At 47.8% G+C, this 19,756-nt stretch overlaps 1 protein-coding gene across 1 annotated transcript; it reads left to right on the forward strand.

Annotated features, from left to right (window-relative positions):
• The first annotated feature begins 997 nt into the window (after positions 1–997).
• LOC121161398 (chymotrypsin-like elastase family member 3B) lies at positions 998–8,307 on the forward strand. Its single transcript, XM_040987729.1, has 8 exons — positions 998–1,040; positions 2,640–2,725; positions 4,961–5,055; positions 5,186–5,320; positions 6,605–6,741; positions 6,925–7,067; positions 7,643–7,795; positions 8,290–8,307. Exons 1-8 carry the CDS (start codon positions 998–1,000, stop codon positions 8,305–8,307), a joined length of 810 nt encoding a protein of 269 aa, XP_040843663.1.
• Positions 8,308–19,756: the final 11,449 nt, after the last annotated feature.

Below are 19,756 nucleotides of genomic sequence, written 5' to 3' on the forward strand. Positions count from 1 at the left end.
GATTTACAGAGAGAGAGAGAATGATCTTCCATCCACTGGTTCTCTACCCAAATGGCTGTCAACAGCTAGAGCTGAGCCAATCTGAAGCCGGGAGCCAGGAGCTTTTTCTGGGTCTCCCATGCTGTTGCAGGGTCCCAAGGCTTTGGGCCATCCTCCACTGATTTCCCTGGCCACAAGTGGGAAGTTGGATGGGAAGCACAGCAGCTGGGACATGAACTGGTGCCTATATATGATCCCAGAGGATGCAAGACTAGGATTTGGCCAGTGTGCTATTGCACTGGGCCCTATATCATGTCTATATTCATTTTGTCTCTACCAGAACATGCTTACCTGGATCTCTATATTGAGTTGGATTTGAATATATATTAACATAAATAATCTCATTGCTCTAGATGTTAATTTTTAAAATCTTTTTTCTTTTTACATTAATATTTTATTTATTATTTTTGAGGTAGTTTAAAAAAATTTCATTATAATCAAAGGTATAGTGGTCAATTCAACAAGAGTTCCAACAAATAAAACGTAAAAAGACCACATTTCAGCAGCAAAATAGACAAGGTAGATAAAGATATTCAGCAGATACTAATACTGATTCCACACTAGCAGTGGGAAATCTGACTCAGAAGTGAAGGTGCGTGTTTGATTTCTTAGAGCTGGGAGCTGGCACAGCAGGATGAGAATCCAGGCCTGAGGGTTCCAGCACCTGTGTTCTTTCCTGATGAGGATGTTTTGTTCTGATGCCAATTTTCCATCCTGCTCCCTTGTTATCAGTTAGCCACAAAATGCCACCTGAGCAGCCGCATGCTTCGGGAAACACTGGGTGCTTCCATTGGTTGCTGCTCTTTCATCTGCAGTGGCTGAGGGAGGTGGCCTTGAACCATGGGAAACCTGGTGCTATACCACCTGCTCTGGGGATGGAGCCCAGTCTGGTCCCCTCCACCTGTTTCTGCCTTATATTAGAGTCCAGGCTCCATGACTCCCTCACTTCTTCAAACACATGATGCTCTGGCTGCTGAGCTCCCTCCTCCTTGTGGCCCTGGGTAAGCCTCAGCCGCAGTCTGTGCTCCCTGTGCTGTTCTGGGCAGGAGCCCGGAAATCTGCTCCCCATCCTGGACCTGTGATCCCAGCACCTGCTTCCCTAGGAGCATTCTCACTGGGCATTCAATTTGATGCTGGGGAGGAGAGGAGAGGGAGAAGCAGGGCATGGGCCAGCTCAGGAGAAGGACTGGAGGCAGCTCCAAGGGCTGTGAAGGGAGTCCCCAGTGAGGGCAACGAACAAAGCCTCATGGTTAAGGTCAGGTTCTGTGCTTAGACTTGAATGGGGATGGAATTTCCACTTCTCTGCTGAATGTACACTTTTCTATTCACTCTGCCTCTACTTGTCTTCAAGGCTTATGGTCCAGTTTTATCCTGGTCTGTTTTCCTGGCTTATCTTTATATTGCAGCTCAGGGCCTTTCCCCAAATAGCCTGCCTTTGCTGACAATCCTGGCAACAGACAACATTTGCTATGTGCCTAGTATATGCCAGGCAGAATGCTCACAGTGCTTTTAAATGTGATCTTGGACCTGGCGTGGTAGCCTAGCAGCTAAAGTCCTAGCCTTGCAAGCAGTGGGATCCCATATGGGTGCCAGTTCTAATCCAGGCAACCTTGCTTCCCATGCAGCTCCCTGCTTGTGGCCTGGGAAAACAGTCGAGAATGGGCCAAAGCCTTAGGACCCTGCACCCTCGCGTGGGAGACCCAGTAGAGGTTCTGAACTCCTGGCTTCGGATTGGCTCAGCTCTGGCTGTTGTGGCCGCTTAGAGAGTAAACCATTGGACGAAAGATCTTCCTTTCTGTCTCTTCTCCTCTCTGTGACTTTCTAATAAAGACAAATCTTTAAAAATGTGATCTCATGCAATTCTCATCATAGCTTTTTGGACTTTTTGGACTAACTCAGCGGAGGGGGAAACGGACCACAGAGAAGTAAGGTCCAGCTTGATCAACGCGCCCTGCTTCTCTTTGAATCCATGCAGTCTGACTGAAGTTTCCACTCTTTAAATGACATTTCTTGGTTATGTATTTTACTTGTATAGGAGAGAGAGAGAGGATTACAGAGACATCCCATTCTTTAGTTAATTCCCAAATGCCTGCAACAGCTGGGGGTGGGCAACTAAACTCAGGAGCCAGTGGGTGGCAGGGCTCAATGTAACTGAGCGACCACTGTTGACTCCTTGGGTGTACATTAGCAGAAAGGGGGAAAGCTGAGCACAAACTCAAATCCAGGCAGTCTGATATGGGATGTAGGTGTCTCACGTAGGTATACCAATGGCACCAAATGTCCAATGTAAACCTTCACTCTGACAGCTGTTGTCACTCTGAAGAGACTCACCGAATGCTAGGCACTGTTCTAAGCGTCATGTTCCCCAGTCCTCCAGTTCACAGAGGCTGCATCTTTATCTCTAGCCTTGGAATCCTGGGACTCTACAAACCCCTGTACTAATCCCACTGTTCACTGCTTACATGTGGCTACTGAGTCAGAGAGGGGAAGTGGCTTGAAGGGGCTCACACAGCCCATTTGTGGCACAGCTAGGACTGAGCTCCTGTCCGTCTTCCTTGTTGGGGCCACCTGGTGACTGACGCCTCTCCTGTCCTCTCCAGCCTCAGGCTCTGACCAGCCTTCCTACAACCCCTCCAGCCGCGTGGTTAATGGTGAGGACGCAGTGCCCTACAGCTGGCCTTGGCAGGTGAGAGCCCCACCAGCTGTACTGATCCCACAGTGGACTCTGAATGCCAAGTGCTGATTGTAAGGTCTCCAGCCTTGACCCCATGGTTCCCTTTCCAGTCCCTATTTTGCCTGATCAATTCACATCCTTTCTGTTCTATCTGTAGATTAAAAGTGAAATCTGGGGATAGGGCAGACTTAATTCAAGGATTGGAACATTATTAGAAGAAATAAGGTACCATATTTAGGGAGGGAGATTGGAGGGACTCATTTCTACTTTAACGGAGTTGTGAAGTCTGGAGCAACAAGAAAATGAGGACATTTTTTCAGGGCTGTGCAGGACTTCTCTGAGGGTGAACACAGCCGTGCTGGAGAGTAGGATAGTCTTTAGATAAACGTGGGTGTTTAAAGTTAAGTTGACCAAATAATAACAAGAACTGTGTTTCTAAATGCCAGCCATAGTTCCAACATTCAAGAGCCACTTGTGGTCAGCAGTTAACACCATGGACAGAAGGGAGATTTCCATAGCTCAGAAAGTTCTCTGGGGCAGGTCAGCAAGAATGTCTAGTGAAGGAGCAGAGAGTGGCTGTTGTAGCCTTGTCAGTCACAGGGTCTTTTTATCCCCTTTAAATTTGTATTAATATAAAGAGAACAAATTCCACAGATACAATTCAAGCCAGAGACCCACACTTCCTTCCTCTTCTGTTCATCTTTATAATTTCCTTCCTTCCTTCCTTCCTTCCTTCCTTCCTTCCTTCCTTCCTTCCTTCCTTCCTTCCTTCCTTCCTTTTTTATTTAAAACATTTCTAAAAACATACTTTTCAAACACATTTAAAAATTTTATTCTATTTTTTTTTTATTGGAAAGGCAGATATGTAAAGAGGAGGAAGGACAGAGAGGAAGATCTTCCATCCACTGATTCACTCCCCAAGTGGCTGTAACAACCAGAGCTCAGCTGATTCTAAGCCAGGAGCCAGGAGCTTCTTCCAGGTTTCCAATGCAGGTGCTGGGTCCTAAGGCTTTGGGCCATCCTTGACTGCTTTCCCAGGCCACAGGCAGGGAGCTGAATGGGAAGCAGCACCTCTGGGAAATGAACCAGTGCCTTTTGGGATCCCGGTGGTTGTTTGGCGAGGACTTTACCACTAGGTTACCGCATTGAGCCCTCTTTTTTTTTTTAAAAAAATTAATTAATTGGAAAATCGGAAACATGGAGAGGAGAGAGACAGAGAGGAAGATCTTCCGTCTGTTGATTCACTCCCCAAGTGGCCGCAACGGTTGGGTCTCCCACACAGGTGCAGGCTTTGGGCCATCTTCAACTGCCCTCCCCGGCCACAAGCAGGGAGCTGGATGGGAAGCTGGGCCACTGGGACATGAACCTGTGCCCATATGGGATCCTGGTGTATGCAAAGTGAGGACTTTAGCTACTAGGCTACTGTGCCAGGCCCAAAACATAGTTTTCAATCCAACATACAGTCACAGGCTTAGTGCATAATATTAAAAAATAAAAGGTAGAAAGTCCATATCATAAACAAGAACTAAAAACAAAAATTAAATCAAAGATGACCCTTTCATTTCTAATGTTTTTTTTTTTTTTTGTGTGTGTGTGTTATACATTAAAAACCACATTTAAGAGAAAACCTGGCATTTCTTTTTGGGACTTAGTTATTTCACTAAGCATAATGGCTTCTCCAGCAGCGAATTAGCCCTGCCATAGCAGCAGGAAAGCAGCCAGAGAGCATCCGTGCAGAAGCAAGTAACCTGTGTGCAGTCAGCATCTGTGTGCACAGAGACCACAGCCAGCCTGCGCCCGGGGGCCGTAGCTTGACAACCTTGCTCTCCAGGTTTGAAGATCTGACTGAGCAGGACGTGAGAAGGGAGGCAAAAGGGTCGGAGTGAGTCGTACTTCAGCCGTCCATGAATCCTGAAAGAGCTGAGGTGCAGGAGAATGGGGCCTGAGAGATCAGAAGGTCTTAGGGGCTGTTAGGAGACAGAGGTTTGGGGATATTCTAGAGAGCAGAGAGAATGCTGGGGTGCACAGAGATCACAGGCTTGGGGTGGGGAGACAAGGAATCAGAGTGATCTAGAAGGAAATGATAGCACCACGCCTCGAGCACTGGCACAGGGTGTGTGCTGTATGTCTCAGAGGGGGCTGCTCTCCGTGTGAGTGGCACCCTCTCAAGATGGGCAGTGCACAACCTGCACAACCACCCTCCCTGGGGGCTCCGACTTCTCAGACTGCTTCTTTCCGGGCCACCAGGTCTCCCTGCAGTACCTGAATGGGGACTGGCGGCACACCTGTGGAGGGACTCTCATCTCTCCCGGCTGGGTCCTGACTGCCGCCCACTGCTACTCGTGAGTTCTCTTATTGCCGCCATCCCTGCCCTGGTCTATGTCCGTGTATGAAACCCAGGGAGCCTGGGAGAAGCAGGTGGCTTTGGGAAATTGACCAGTTAAGCACAACTGACTTCTTCTCCACTGACAGGAGTTCCAGGACGTACAGGGTGGTGTTGGGCGAATACGATCTGACTCAGCCGGAGGGACCTGAGCAGGCCATCCTGATTAATGCTGGTGACTTCATTGTGCACCCACGATGGAACTCCAATTGTTTGGCCTGTGGGTGAGTGAGCACCCAGCCTGGCATCAGGCTCCTGTATTCTTTCCTCCATGACACACAGCTCATCTAGGACACTCCCAGGGATCATGGGGGACGCTGCACAACCTGGGTCCAGTTCTTACAGAGACCAGCAGCATCAACACCCCTCCATGCACAGGGGACAGCAGGCCCAGGGAGAGGCAGGAAGCACCCCAGGGCTGCTGGGCTCAGTGTCCCTGGAACCCAGGACCTGCAGGTCCCTTCTCCAAGTCCATGGTGTACTGTGCTCAGCAGAGGTTCTTCCAGCACAGCCTGGTTCCTGGCTGTGTGGGTAGAGGAAGAGCACTGGACTAAGAGTCAGGCTGTGGGCATGCCTCTCTGAGTGTCCTGGGCAGTGAGTGCCCTGCTCTGGACTCAGGTGTCCACTTGTCAAGGTGACCTTGCAGAAGGGCTTCAAGGTGGTGGTGAAGGGCAGGGAGGCCCTGCTCAGTGTTCACCTGTGTGTGCACCTGCCTTTTCTGATGAGATCAACAGATGTGCAGAATCCTCCTAAAAGTTCTACAGTGATGGAAATCCTGGTCCATGCTCACAGGACTCCTGGGGCAGTAGGGAGGCAAGTAAGATCCAGGCCAGACGTCCTGAGTGACAGCATTTAGAGCAGTGTATCAAAGCGTTGTCTGTGGGGCAATGGCACTAGTGTCTCCTGGAAACCTATGAGAGATATCTGACCTCAAGCCTTGGCCAGACACAGCCTCAGAAAACCAGAGTGAGCCCTGAGATTGCAGAGTTTTGAAAACATTTACTTTTTATTTTTGTTTATTTAAAAAGCATTGAGAGGAGAGAGACGAAGAGGGAGAGAGAGGGAAAAAACTTTTCTGTCTATTGCACCTGTTTGACTGAAGCTAGGATTCTTGAATTTGCTCTGATTCTTCCAAGTGGGTTGCTTGAACCCAAGCAATTGACCAATCACCTGCGACTTCAGGCCATGCATAAGCAAGAAGCTGGAATGGGAAACAAAGCTGGCACAGGCACTGTGGGCTGCAGCCTCTAATCGCAGTGCCAGATGTCCATGCTAAACGTTTCACAGCCCTCCAGGGTATTCTGTTACAGCTACAGTGTGGGATCACAGGGGGACATCCAGGGCTCAAGGCCAAGTGTTGTCATGTGCTCAAGGGGCCAAGAAGTCTTCCAAAGGCCTTAACAGTGGATGTGGGCAAGAGGGGAGATGCTTCCCCACAGGGAATGCCTGAAACACCTGCAGCAAGACCCACTGGGCACCTGACTTGGATTTTTTTTTTCCTCCTGCAGCTATGACATCGCCCTCATCAAGCTGTCTCAAAGCGCTGAGCTCACACTGGAAGTCCAGCCCGCCTGCCTCCCCCCTGCTGGCTACATCCTGCCCCATGGAACAGAATGCTACGTCACTGGCTGGGGTCGTCTCTACAGTATGTGATGGTTAAGGAGGGGCAGTGACAGAAAGACAGGGCCCTGGGGCAGAGGCTGGGAGTGATTGGTGCCAAGAACGTGCATGATGATGAACTTTGCTGGAACAGGTCCCTGTCAGGCCAAAAAAAAAAATCAGAGTGTCCACTTGTCCACCTCCTCCTCATTGCTCTGTGTCTCTGCAGCTAACGGGCCTCTCCCTGACAAGCTACAGCAGGGGCTGCTGCCGGTGGTGGACTACGCACACTGCTCCCAGCCAGACTGGTGGGGCTCCTCTGTGAAAGAGACCATGGAGTGTGCCGGCGGGTATGAAGTCTCTGGCTGCAACGTGAGTCACTGAACACCTGCCCAGGTGGGAAGGCTCCTGGGTGCCCTCTGTGATCTCCATGCATGTGGAGGAGCTTTCTTCCCTGCCAGCCCCAGGCAGGCTCCAGACAGGACCCAGAGGAAGTCAGTATAGCCTTCCCACCGCCCCACCACTGACTGCTGTCCCAGCTCACAGGCCCCCTCACCTGGGACCATCACTGTCCCTCCTCCTGCTCAGCCTGCCCCAGCAGCACAGCAGGGACACTCGCACCACCACCTTCAGTCACCCACTCTGGGCTCTGCAGGGATCCTCAACCACTGTGCTGTGGGAGCTGAGTCCTCCTAGTCAGCAGGGAAGGTGCTGCCAGCAGGGGGCGCTGGCGTCTCTCGGGGCTCCCTCTGTGCCAGGGGCTGTGCTGAGGTCCTGTGTGGGTCCCTTCCTGCTCAGCAGCTGTGGTAGCACAGACCCTGGTCCTGGCCAGCTGAGGCCCTGAGGCTGGGAGAGGTGCAGCAGTGTGGGTGTGTCTGCAACCCCAGGTCAGGGACAATTCCTTCCAGCTGAGACATGGCTCAGTCCCTCTCCTCTGACCATCACAGGGTGACTCTGGAGGACCCCTCAACTGCCCCGGAGTGAATTGTAAGTGGGAAGTCAACGGCATAGTCAGCTTTGGTTCTTCCCGTGGCTGCAACACAGAGAAGAAGCCCACGGTGTTCACGCGTGTGTCAGCCTTCAATGACTGGATTGAAGAGGTGAGGACTGGGCAGCCAGGAGGGCTTCCTGGTGGGGGCTCTCCTGAGAGGGGCTGTGGGACAGGAAAGGAAGGGCAGATCCAGGTGAGGGACTGCAGGGATCCTGGCAGGGTAGTGGGGGAGGGGTCTTTGAAACATTCCCAAGGGTTGTAGGGATGTGCTCTGCTCTGTGTGGCCCCAGAACTTCCCAAGCTTTGGGTGGAGCTTTGCGTTTCTCATTCAGCTAGGGTTTCTCAGTGTGTCCTCTGGTCAGTCCTTACTTTTCAAGGAGGACAGGAGGCACACTGCCACCTGGTGGAGGAGATGTGAAATGAGCGGTAGGGATGGTGGGGGCATCACTTCCCCTAGAGGAGGAAACAGGCTCAGAGAGGGCAACTCACTCTCTCGGGTCACACAGGGGTGAGTGGTCAGGCTGGGAGCTGACCCCAGCTGCTTTGATTCCAGAATCTGTGACGCTAACTCCACTCTTATGTTCCCTCCGCGATTTCTTTCAGACCATTGCGAGCCACTAATGTCAAGACCTAGGCGGTAGTAACCAGCCCACATTATTTTATAAAGAATAAATATCTCTCAGCAGGTCCCGAGTTGGGTCTCTTTCCTCCATTGCCTCTTCCCCTCTGGCCTGTTCCTGAGATCTGAGCGCTGATGTGCAGGGATGAGACCAGAGGCAGCCTCTCATGTGAGGACATGAAAATCCTGGGGCCCAGGGAGAAGGGGTCATGATGGGGTGACCACCCTGTTGGATTTCCTGGGATGAGGGTTCTCAGGCCCAGGACTTCCAGTGTGGACACTGATGCAGTCCCAGGACAACAGGGCAAGCATGTCCCCCAGGATAGAGTCCCCAGAGAGCAGTGGCTTTTCCATGCAGGCACAGCACACAGTGACACCCGTGGAGAACTGAACCTGCCCCTTGGTTGGGAGGCTCGTGGTAGAGTGGGAGGACCTGGGGTTTCTGCCTCCACTGCCTGGCAGACGAAGAAGGGCTGTGTTAATTTGTTCACTCAGTATCATTCATTCATTCCTTAATCAGAGGAGGTTCTGAGAGAGAGGGGGCTACGGGTCCTGCTCTGAAGTGGGTCATTATTTAAAGAGAAATGTGCATGGCGGAGGTGTTCAGGAAGCAGCGACTGGCTTGCTGGGCATGGCAGGCCGGGGCTGGGAGTCCACAGCTGAGTGGAGCAACTCAAGGCAGAGGCCTGTGTGCAGGGCGGGGAGTCACACCGACAGGCACGCGTGCGGTGCTGCACAGGAGCGGACCCCCGGCGGCTGTCGTGGATGCCAGCGCTGCAGCTCTCTTGTCACAATGCTAAGGACCCGTGTGGCCATGCTTTTCTTCATCACATGTTGTCAGCAAGTTCATTCTCATTTACAAAGTCACTGAGGTGGAAGTGAGTCATTCTTTTAACCTAAAATGGTGGACAATCGTATTTTTCTTTCTTTCTTTCTTTCTTTTCTTTCTTTCTTTCTTTCTTTCTTTCTTTCTTTCTTTCTTTCTTTCTTTCTTTCTTTCTTTCTTTCTGAGTATTAATGTTGGCCACAGTTTTGGGACATCTATTTCAGAAAAGACTTTGAAGTTATTATTCATTTTTATTTTAGTGAAGAGAGAGAGAGAATCTAATTTTGTCAGCTCGCGGCTTCCCAAATGCCCACCCCAAGGCGAAGCAGAAGCTGAGAGCTGGAACTCACCCAGGTCTCCATGTAGGTTGCAGGAACCAAGCACTTGGTCCCTCCCTGCTGCCTTTGCATTGACGTTGGAGCAAGGGCTGGGCCAGCGTGTCAAATCAGGTACTCTAAAACGAGACAGAGGGATCCTACTCGCTAGGCCCAATGCCTTCTCTCAGACACTAACCCTTTAAGATGTTTTCTTCATTGCTATTTTAAGGTGTATTTATCATTTGAGAGAAAAAGTAATCTTCTACATGCTGTCTCACTTATCAAATGCCTGTAACAGCCAGGCCAAGGCAGGGCCGAACCCAGAGTCAACAGTTTCATCCTGTTCTCTCATGTGGGTGGGAGGGGCCCGAGTACTTGGACCATCTGTCATTGCTTTCTCAGGATCAGAAATGGAACAGCTAAGACTTAAACTGCCACTCAACAGGTGATATTGCCTCTGCAAGCAGTGGCTTAATGCACTATGCCACGTATGGTTCCTTCCATGACTTCCTTTGCATTTAGAAAGCCTATGAGCAATTCAACGGATGTGAACACATACTTACGCTCTGTGACGGGGCTGGGGTCAGAGGAAAGTGGCCCAACCTCAGTCAAGCCCACAGTCCAGCTGGGAAGGAGGGATGGTGACTGGTCTGCTGCAGACCCAGCGTGATGTGGCCCTAGGAGCTGGGTCACTCTGGGGAAGGGCTCCTGGAGCCCTCTGTGAGTGTCACACACTGAAGATGGGGACAAGAAGGGATTCTTATCAAAACGGAATCCAACAGGGACTGGTGTTGGCGCCTAGCACGTTAATCTGGCAGTGTCTGTGTCTCGTAATGGAGACTACACCATTCACAGCTGTTGTGCCTGGGGTCCAGCTTGCTTTGAACGTACTTGGGGAAGTAATGGAGGATGGGCCAAATACGTCAGCCCCTGACACCCCCGTGAAAGAGAGGGATGGGGCTCCTGGCTCCTGGCTCTGTGGCCATTTAGCAAGTGACTCAGAAGATGCCCTCTGTCTATCTGTTGCTACATCTTTCAAACAAACAAACATACGTCTTTTGACAAAAGTGGATCTTTCATACCTTCTTTTACCAACGAGCGTCAGAGACACAGTGCTGAGAGTCTAGCTCCGAGACCAGGCTGTCAGAGACCTCGCTGCTTGAGATCTCGAGTGAAAACACAGCATCTGGCTCCAGCCTAGGGGAAACAAAGAAGCAGCCTGAAGTTCAAGCGCAGAACTTCAAACAAGGGCTTCTAAACACGCCATCTATTTATTTGAAACCTTTGGTGTCCTAAGAAGCAGAATATTGAGTAAAATGATTAATCTGAGCCAAGTGTGAATGCTTCACACACAGCCAGGTTTTCTTGAGCCTACCAATGTTCTTTATTTCTTTTTTAAATTTTATTCTTTCGTGATGTAGTTCCATTGGCTCAGGGATTTTCCCGTCACGCTTTCCAATCACCCTTCCCCCGACTGTTTTCCCCTGTATGGTTACACTAGTAGAGTCCCCAAAAAACAATCACAAGACCACCATTCTTCTATTAAATGTACCATGACATCATAGGTGAAGATAATGGCAGAGGGCACCCAGCATCCTACTGTCAAGATGCATTGAACAGTTTCATTGGGAATCTATATTTTTTCAGGAGTAGAGCTGCATACTGCAATGTATCTTCCCTTATTGGTATAATTGTCTCCATTATATAGTTCCTCTGGGTGAATATATGTATGTCCATGTTTGCCTATATATCTGTTGGTCTTACAGTTTGCATGAAGATTGCCTTATATTGGAGAGAACCTAAGGAATTTGTCCTTTTGAGATCGGCTTATTTCACTGAGCATAAAGGTCTCTGGTTAGGATCATTTTACTATAAATAGTAGATTTTCATCTTTTAAAAGATTTATTTATTTTTATTTGAAAGGCAGATTTACAGAGAGAGAAGAGAGACAGAAGGATCTTCCAATACTGCTTCACTCCCCAAGTAGCTGTAATACTTGGAGCTGAGCCAATCTGAAGCTAGAAGCCAGGAGCTTCTTCCGGGTCTCCCATGTAGGTGTAAGGTCCTAAGGCTTTGGGTTGTCCTTGTCTGCTGTCCCAGGCCACAGGCAGGGAGCTGGAAGTGAACTGGGGCCACCAGGACACAAACCGGTGCCCATATGGGATCCTGGCACATGCAAGGCAAGGACTTTAGCCACTAGGCTGCTGCAATGGGCCCCGGAGTAATTTGTTCTAAAGGGACTACCTCATAGGTGCCTTTGGGAAATAAGGGCAGGGAAGCCAGCTCTGAGTGTGTAGTGGGTAAGTCTGAGTTGAAATTTGGGAGAACAGATGGAATCAGGAAAGGTCCCTGCAAGTGGACCTTTCAGTGAAAGAGGTGAAGATGAGCTCGTTGGGTTTGGAGACTAAGAAGGCCAGTGTGTCCAGCACAGGGTGAATAAAAGATGGCGTCAGGAACTGGCGTTGTGGTGTTACAGGAACGAAATGGTGCCTTTGCTGCTCGGCACTGGACAATTTGCCAAATGAGAGCTTGTAAGCAGGGTTTATTTTAGAATGCCAGCAGCCTTGGGAACAGAGGTGTCTGCACCCAAACATGCTCTTTTCTGACAAAGACACCTATAGAAGGCAATTTTAGAAATGGGCTGTCTCTGCTTCTGTGTGTTTGGAGATCTTTGCTCTCCATATTGTCTGCTGTCAGTTCAGGACACCACGGCTCTGTGAGCCGGTTAAAGGCGGCTTGCACGGCTGCTGGTATCAAGAACTCAGAGGTTAGGCTTGGTGGTGGAGACCTGGTTAATCTGTTTGTGCCTCTTTGCACTGGGACTGTTGGTTTTGTTTTGCCTCAGTTTCCCTTCTGTTTTTCAAAATTTATTTTTTGAGAGGCATAATACACACACACACACACACACACACACACACACACACACACACACACACACACCTTCCGTCTGCTGATTCACTCTCCAAATGGCTGCAACATGTGGGAATAGGTTAGCCCAACGCTAGGAGCCAGGAGCTTCTTCCAGATCTTCCGTGTGGGGGAGGGGCCCAGGCACTTTGACCACTGTCACTGTTTTTCCAGATGCGTTAGCAGGAGCTGCATCGGAAGAGGGACAACCAGGGACTGGAGCTGGTGTTCATGTGGGTGCCACTGTTGCAGTCTGTTGCTTAACCAGCTATGCCAAAAACGCAGGCTCCTGCTGTAGTTTGTTTTCATTTGCATATAACCAATATGTGACACTGGGATGAAGTTTGGGAGGAACTGAAGGTTGCGAGTGGGGAAAGGTTCCCAGCTGCTCGGTAAGACCCAGATTCCAACTCCCAATCAGGACGTCAAGCTGATAAAGACATTCTATTCTGGGGCCCTACCTTTCTGCCCACCTGGGACCCAAGCACGTGTGTGAGTCCCCAGGCCTGCTTGGCCAGTCCTAGCAGAAGCTGGGTGCAGTGCTTGGCTGGCCCTAGAGCAAGCCAAAGGCATCTTAACTACTGTGCCAATCTGCTGGCCCTACTTTCTTTATTTTTGATGATCACCTGTCAGTTATTAATTCATCTGTTCATCTAGTCGTTGATCTATTCATGTATTGACTGACCAATCCATTCATATATTTATTTATCATCCATTCATTTAATATGAACCAAACTGCCTCTCTGTGCCAAGGCTTAGAGCACCGGTGACGCATTGGCTCACATTGACCACTGGGGGGAGCCCATGACACTTGTTCTACACTTAAGGTCTGAGATGACGCTCATGGCTCTTGCATGCCCTCTGCTGGTAGTTAGGGAGATAAAACCAGGTATTCCAGAGTCCCATTGAGACTGTGAGGAGTTGTAATCTTTAAACTTGTGTTGCAACTTAGGCCAACAATTCTATTTGGGGACTCTAGGTTAGGGTCTTTTCAGAGATATTTAATGTCCAAACCTGGCCATTTCCTGGTCACAGTCTGGAGTAAGAAGTGAGAGAGGTTTGTTTTTATGGGGGACATTCATAGATTCTGTAATGTGGGTGTGAAGTGTGTGTGTGTGCACTCACCTTGGTGTTGTGAGTGTGAGGAGTGTGTACATGGGCTCAAGGGTTGGAGTGCTGAGTGTGTGCTTGTGCGTGGTGCTCTGGAAATGGGAAACAGGAGGAAGGCAGGACCTCACCTGTTTCAGGCAGACGAAAGGGAAGGTGTGCAGTAGCCTGACCACACTGGAACATGGCAGCCCTGAGGCTCCTGAGGGCTCTGGCGGGACATGGAGCCTTGGTTATGGCACGTCTCATCTTTTCCTCCCAGTCTTGCTGTCTTGGTCCCCTTTATGTTTCTCAGGCTCACCTTCTAGACAAACTGCCTACACTTGGCTCCGGCTGCCCTCTGATCTATAAAAAGGAGGCAGCCCACGAAGAGATCTCAGTGCACCAAAGCCACGAAACTCAAAGACGGAAGAGCCTATGTGTGTGGCAATGCTGCTGCACAACTGAACTAACAAGCCTGAGCCTCTCCCTCTTTCCTGCTAGGCCAGAAAACCCTTAGATTCAGGGCTGGTGCAATGGCACAATTGGCTAATCCTCCACCTGTAAGCGCTGGCATCCCATATGGGTGCTGGTTCGTATCCCGGCAGCTCCTCTACCCATGCAGCTCCCTGCTTATGGCCTGGGAAAGCAGAGGAGGATGGCCCAAAGCCTTGGGATCCTGCATCCACATTACCATCATTTGGGGGAGTGAACCAGAGAATGGAAGAGCTGTCTGACCTTCTCTCTGTAAATCTGCCTTTCCAATATAAATAATTAAGTCTTGAAAAAGAAAGCCCCCTAGAGTTCAGGGCAGTGTAGATTGAGTTATCTGTTTCTTACGGCTGTGAACTTTTGGAGAGTATAGCATTCTACAAGGATGGATTCTACAGGAAGAGTAGATAAAGAACCAGTTGAGTCTGATTCATGAAAGACAGCACAGTCAAGCGTGTACACTTGAAACCCAACGTGTGTGCCAGCCCTACAGAATGGCTGTGTAACTGGGATGTGTGCTTGTCAATTCACACTTGGTTTCTCCCTCAGTTCCAGGCTGTGTCTGTCTGTTTGGAACTCATCTCTCATTCCTGCCCATCTGTTCCTGATGGCTCCAACCTGGGCACTTGGCCAGTCTCTATAGAGTCCTACCTGGGCTGCCCCATGTGGGCCTTGCTCATCTCCTCCAGTCTTTTTCACCCAATAGCCAAGGGTCTGCTGACACAGGCAGTTTGTAAAAATTAAGAGGGTGACTTGATGTGGAACAGCAGGGCAGACTGTTCAAACCAAGATCAAACTCTGGGACAAAGGCTCATGAGTGGCCATAAGTCCAAGCTCAAGGTTGAGATCTGTCAGCGAGTGTCCACAATTGGGCTATCTTCCAAGGATACAGAACTGCGTGCTTGAAGACACCCTTGAAACAGTTGCAGATTGACTTTTGTAGTTGGACTATGCTGTTGCTTCATTGGTTGGTTCACATCAATATGGGAGGGGACAAAGTTTGTGCCACATCAGTTCCTGTAATTTGACAAGCATTCAATAAAAGATTGATCCCCTTCCTCAGAGAAGGTGGCTTCTCTTTGGGTACCTGTTTTTCTAGTCTTTATTTTGTATCTATCATTTCTTATTTTCTCAATTGTATATTGCTTCTCCAACCTTGTTTGGAGAAGCTGTTTGTAGCATTCACTGTGCAAATGCAGGTTGGATACTAATATTCTCTTGCTGAAGGCCCTTCAAGGATCCCTGTGAGCCTGGGACACTTGCACTGTAGGGTCTATGCCTCACCTCTGCCCTCACTTCTCACAGGAGCCCCGCCCTAAGTGTGTCTCTCACTGGGAAGGATAAGGTTGTATTTCCAGGCACCTGGAATGGCAGGTGTGGTTGGAGATGGGAGGACTTCAGTGTAACCCATTACCTTTGTGACAATCCTGCTTCCTCCTGCAGCCATATCCTGAGGAGTTAGGACTTTAGCACAGAAATTACAGGTGGACACATCTCTGTGCATGGGATGTGCCTTTTGGGTAAGGGTGTGTCCTCTGGTGGAGGGGCCACAAAACAAGAAGGGGGAGTGGGAACTGAGGAACATTTGGTAAAAGTGGGGACACAGCTGGAGAAACTCTCAAGGAATGGTGGAGAGCAGAAAGCTTGGCCCCCCCTTGTCCTGCAGGGGCCCAGAGGAAGCAGTCAGAGGGTCCCCAGGAGCAGGACGCTGAGCAGCAGTGAGGGACTGTGTGGTGGAAAGCACCCAGTGTACACCCGGGGGCTCTGAGGACTCAGCGAAGGAACAGGGACTCTGACTCCACTCCCCTCCTCTCCAGAGTCTACCGCTGATGCCTATCATTGAGCAAACCAAACTCTCACATGTCATCCTTCCGTCAGCCCAGAGGGCCCCAGAGCATCTGTGGGAACAGAACGGGACAGGCAAGAAGAGACTGCACTGCTCTCTTGCTGTAGTGCCCACCTGAGCTGTGAGCTCCAAAGGGCAAGACCTCTGTCTTTTTTGTTTGTGGAGGAGCCTCAGGGACTAAGGATGCATGTGGGGTCTACTAGCTGTTCAATAAATATTTATTGAATGTGAGTTTTCCAGGAGGGCCATAGAGCAAGGACAGTGACGAGGAGGTCCCATGATCAGTGCCACTGGCTCCAAACTGTGCTGGAGGGCTGCTGCCATCCTGTCCAGCTCAGGCTTAGAAAAGCATGGCATCAGACATGGGGGAAATGCTGTGCCTGTCCCTTGCTTCTAGACTCACCTTCCAACAACAAGGTTCCAGATGATCCAACACCACCATTGGCACAAGAACCATCGTCACGTATCCCAGGACTGAATCCCTTTAAGGGCTTCTTCCTGCCACACACAGGGCACCTGCCTGATCCTGGGTTTTCTTCTTCTCGAGGCTGGGCAGCATGCCTGAGTAGGAGGAGGCTAGTAGTAGGGAGATTAGGGTTATGGGGCATCAGAGAGTCCTGGCATTGAGACCAGTTTATGATTCATAGTGAATGTTAGTGTCTTAATATCTGTGACAAATCCTGCAAGCAAGAATTTTGTATTTCCTGCTCCTGTTTGAGCACTGATTCCTTAGAACAGCTGAGGTCCTAGCAGTACACAAAGCAGACACAACCCCTGCTCAGTGGGCTCCTTTCCAGTGGGGTCATTGGTCACTGGGAATGCCTGATCTGGAGGGCACTGCTGTCCAGGGCCCAAGCCCCACCAGAGCTGCTGCTGAGCTTCTAGGGACACTCAGGGGCCTCCAGAGAGTCCTGTGTGGATGACAAGACCAACTGCACCTCCAGGGAGGGAGAAGAGGACGTCTGGGGAGTCATTCTGCTTCATGCATTCATTCATTGATTGTCTCTTTAATCAACATTGTTGCTGTTTTTAAAGTTGCTATTGTTATTTTCCATGATACAGTTTCATAGGAATAGGACATCCCCACTTTGCAGAGGAGTTTCCCTAGGATTGTTTCCGAGGAGAATGCTGTTGGGGTTTTGATTAGGATTTTGATTTTATTGAGCCTATTTCCCCCCTTTAAATCCATTAATATTTGTTTCACATAGCTAGGTGTCCTGGAATTTGGTGCGTATATATTTATTATGGTGATTTGTTCTTGCTCACTGGATACCTTGATTATTATGTAGATTATGTGGTGTCCTTCTTCATCTCTTTTAATGATTTTCACATTGAAGTCCATATTACCCGATACAGGAAAGGCTACACAACTCATTTTCCTTTTCATTAGCATGAAATATTCAATCCCAGGATAACTTACCCAGCAAAGCCCTTTGTCTTTGAAAATGAAAGAAAATAATTCTACAGCAAACAAAAGCGCAAAGACTTCACCTTTATAAGATATGCACTGTAAGTGTTACTTACAGATATGCTATTATCAGAGAAAAGGAATAGCACCTACAAAAAACAAAAACAAAGCCAAATATGCAGAACATCCCAATAAAATGACAAAGAAGACTGAATCAATCAATGAGCAACACATGCTAGAACAACAGGACCAAATCATTATCAATATAAATCCTGAACACAAGTGGCTTAAATTCATCAGTCAAAAGACAGTATTCAAGAACTGAAAGACACTATTAAAAGGCCAAATATAAGAGTATTATAGGCCACAAAACAAGACTCAGCAAATAAAGAAAAAAAAGATGAGTCACTCCATGCATCTTCCTGTGCATCAAGGAATGAAACTGGAGGCCAGCAAGTGAACATACCCCAGATGATATGCAAATACTCAGACTGAACAATTCACTACTAAATGCAAAATGGGTTGTAGTAGAAATCAGAGGAAATTAAAAAGTTGCTTGAACTGAATGAAGGTATTAACACAATATATCAAAAATTATGGGACATGATCAAGGCAATGTTAAGAGGAAAGTTCATTTCAATGTTTATATCAAGAAAAGAGAAAAGCACCAAGTAGACAGGTTATATGGCTCTATGTCTCAAGGAGGGAGTTAGAAAAGCAAAAGCAAAACAACCCTAAGATTAGCAGGGGGAAAAATAAAATAATGAAAATAAAAGGGGGAAATAAACCAGAGACCAAAAGAACAGATCAACAAATCAAAGACAAGCTTCTTTGATAAAATCAACAAAGTAGCCCAACTAATCAAAAAGGAAGAAGAAAGCTACAAATCAATAGAATCAGAGGCAAAAGAGGAAATATACCAATAGATATTTCAGACAGATATGGAACAATTAGGAACTATTACAAGCAACTACACGCCAACAAATCAGAAGACTTAGAAGAAATGCATATAGTTTTAGACACATATGCTCTTTCAAAATTGAATCATGAGGCAATTAATAATCTAAATGGATCTATAAAAGGACAGAGATTGAGTCAATAATTAAATCGCTCTCAAAAATTGAAGCCCTCGACCAGATAACTTCACTGCTGAATTCTACGAAATGTTTCAAGAACCTGATCTCAATCCTCTATTCAAAATAATAAATAGGAAGGCAATCCTTCCAAACTTTTTTTTTTCAAACTCTTTTTATGAAGCCAACATTACATTAATGCCAATGCCAGATAGACACACAGAGAAAGAGAAGTACAGACCAATATCCCTAGTTAACATTGATGCCAAGATCCTCAACAAAATACTGGCCAACAGAATCCAAAAGTGCCATCAGACAGATCATTCAACTGGACCAGGTGGATTTATTCCTACCATACAGAGATAGTTTAACATGTGCAAATCAATAATTGTGACACACTACATCAGTGAACTGAAGAATAAACCATATGACCATCTAAAAAGATGCAGAGCAAATTTTTTGATAAAATCCAAAACCACTTCATGCTGAAAACCTAAGCAAGAAAGGAAGCATGGAAGGCACATTCTACAACAGAATCAAAGCAATTTATGGAAAACCTAATGCCAGCATCATTCTGAATGGGGAAAGTTTGGAAGTTTTCCCACTAAGATCTGGAACTAGACAAAGATGTCTGTCTGCTATCACCACTGTTATTCAACATAATGTTAGAAGTTCTTGCTAGAGTTATTAGACAAGTAAACATTAAAGGAATTCAAATTTGAAAAGAGGAAGTCAAATGATCCTCATTTGCAGATAGCATGATTTTCTACATAGGAGAACGAAAATGCTTGACTAAGAGGCTGTCGGAACTCATAAGAGAGTTTAACAGAGTATCAGAATACATACACTGTGGTCCTAGCATACACAAATAATGTCATGGCTGAGAAAGAACCTGTCAGTACAGTGCACATTCAAATAGCAGAGTAGAATTTTAAACACCTTGGAATAAACCTAACAAAGGATGTGGAAGACTTCTGTTGTGAAAATTACAAAACACTAACAAAAGAAATAGAAGACATGAAAATATGGAGAAAATTACCATGCTTCTGGATCAGCAGGATTAAGCTCATTGAAATGTGCATATACTGAAAGTCAAGTACAGATTCAATGCAATCCCATTAAAAATTCCAACAGCATTCTTTTCAGAAATAGAAAAGATAATACAAACATCTTTCTGGAAATACAAGAGACCACAAATAGCTAAAACTATCCTGAAGAAAGGTGGAGAAATCACAGTTCCAGACCTTGGGATATACTATAGGGCAGTGGTCATGGAAACAGTCTGGTACTGGTACAGAAATGGAGAGCAAGAAACCCGGGGGTGAGCCCACATAGGAACAGCTACACTAATCTTTGACAAGAGAACTGAAAATATCCCAGGCAAAAGTCTGGTCTCATCAACAAATGCTGTTGTGACAATTGGATGTCTGTAAACAGAAGTAAGATGCAAGAACCTCACCTCTCACTTTATACAAATCAGCTCTAAATGGATCAAG

This window comes from Ochotona curzoniae, unplaced genomic scaffold, assembly GCF_017591425.1.
Source record: "Ochotona curzoniae isolate NIBS_2020 unplaced genomic scaffold, NIBS_Ocur_1.0 contig_4792, whole genome shotgun sequence".
Lineage (NCBI taxonomy): Eukaryota > Metazoa > Chordata > Mammalia > Lagomorpha > Ochotonidae > Ochotona > Ochotona curzoniae.

What these genes read in the sequence shown, in the direction of transcription:
- LOC121161398 (XM_040987729.1), top strand. Translation starts at nt 998, where the DNA reads ATGATGCTCTGGCTGCTGAGCTCCCTCCTCCTTGTGGCCCTGG. An exon ending in CCTCCTCCTTGTGGCCCTGG is followed by an intron (nt 1,041 to 2,639) that starts GTAAGCCTCAGC and finishes TGTCCTCTCCAG; the next exon opens with CCTCAGGCTCTGACCAGCCT. An exon ending in TCCAATTGTTTGGCCTGTGG is followed by an intron (nt 5,321 to 6,604) that starts GTGAGTGAGCAC and finishes TTCCTCCTGCAG; the next exon opens with CTATGACATCGCCCTCATCA.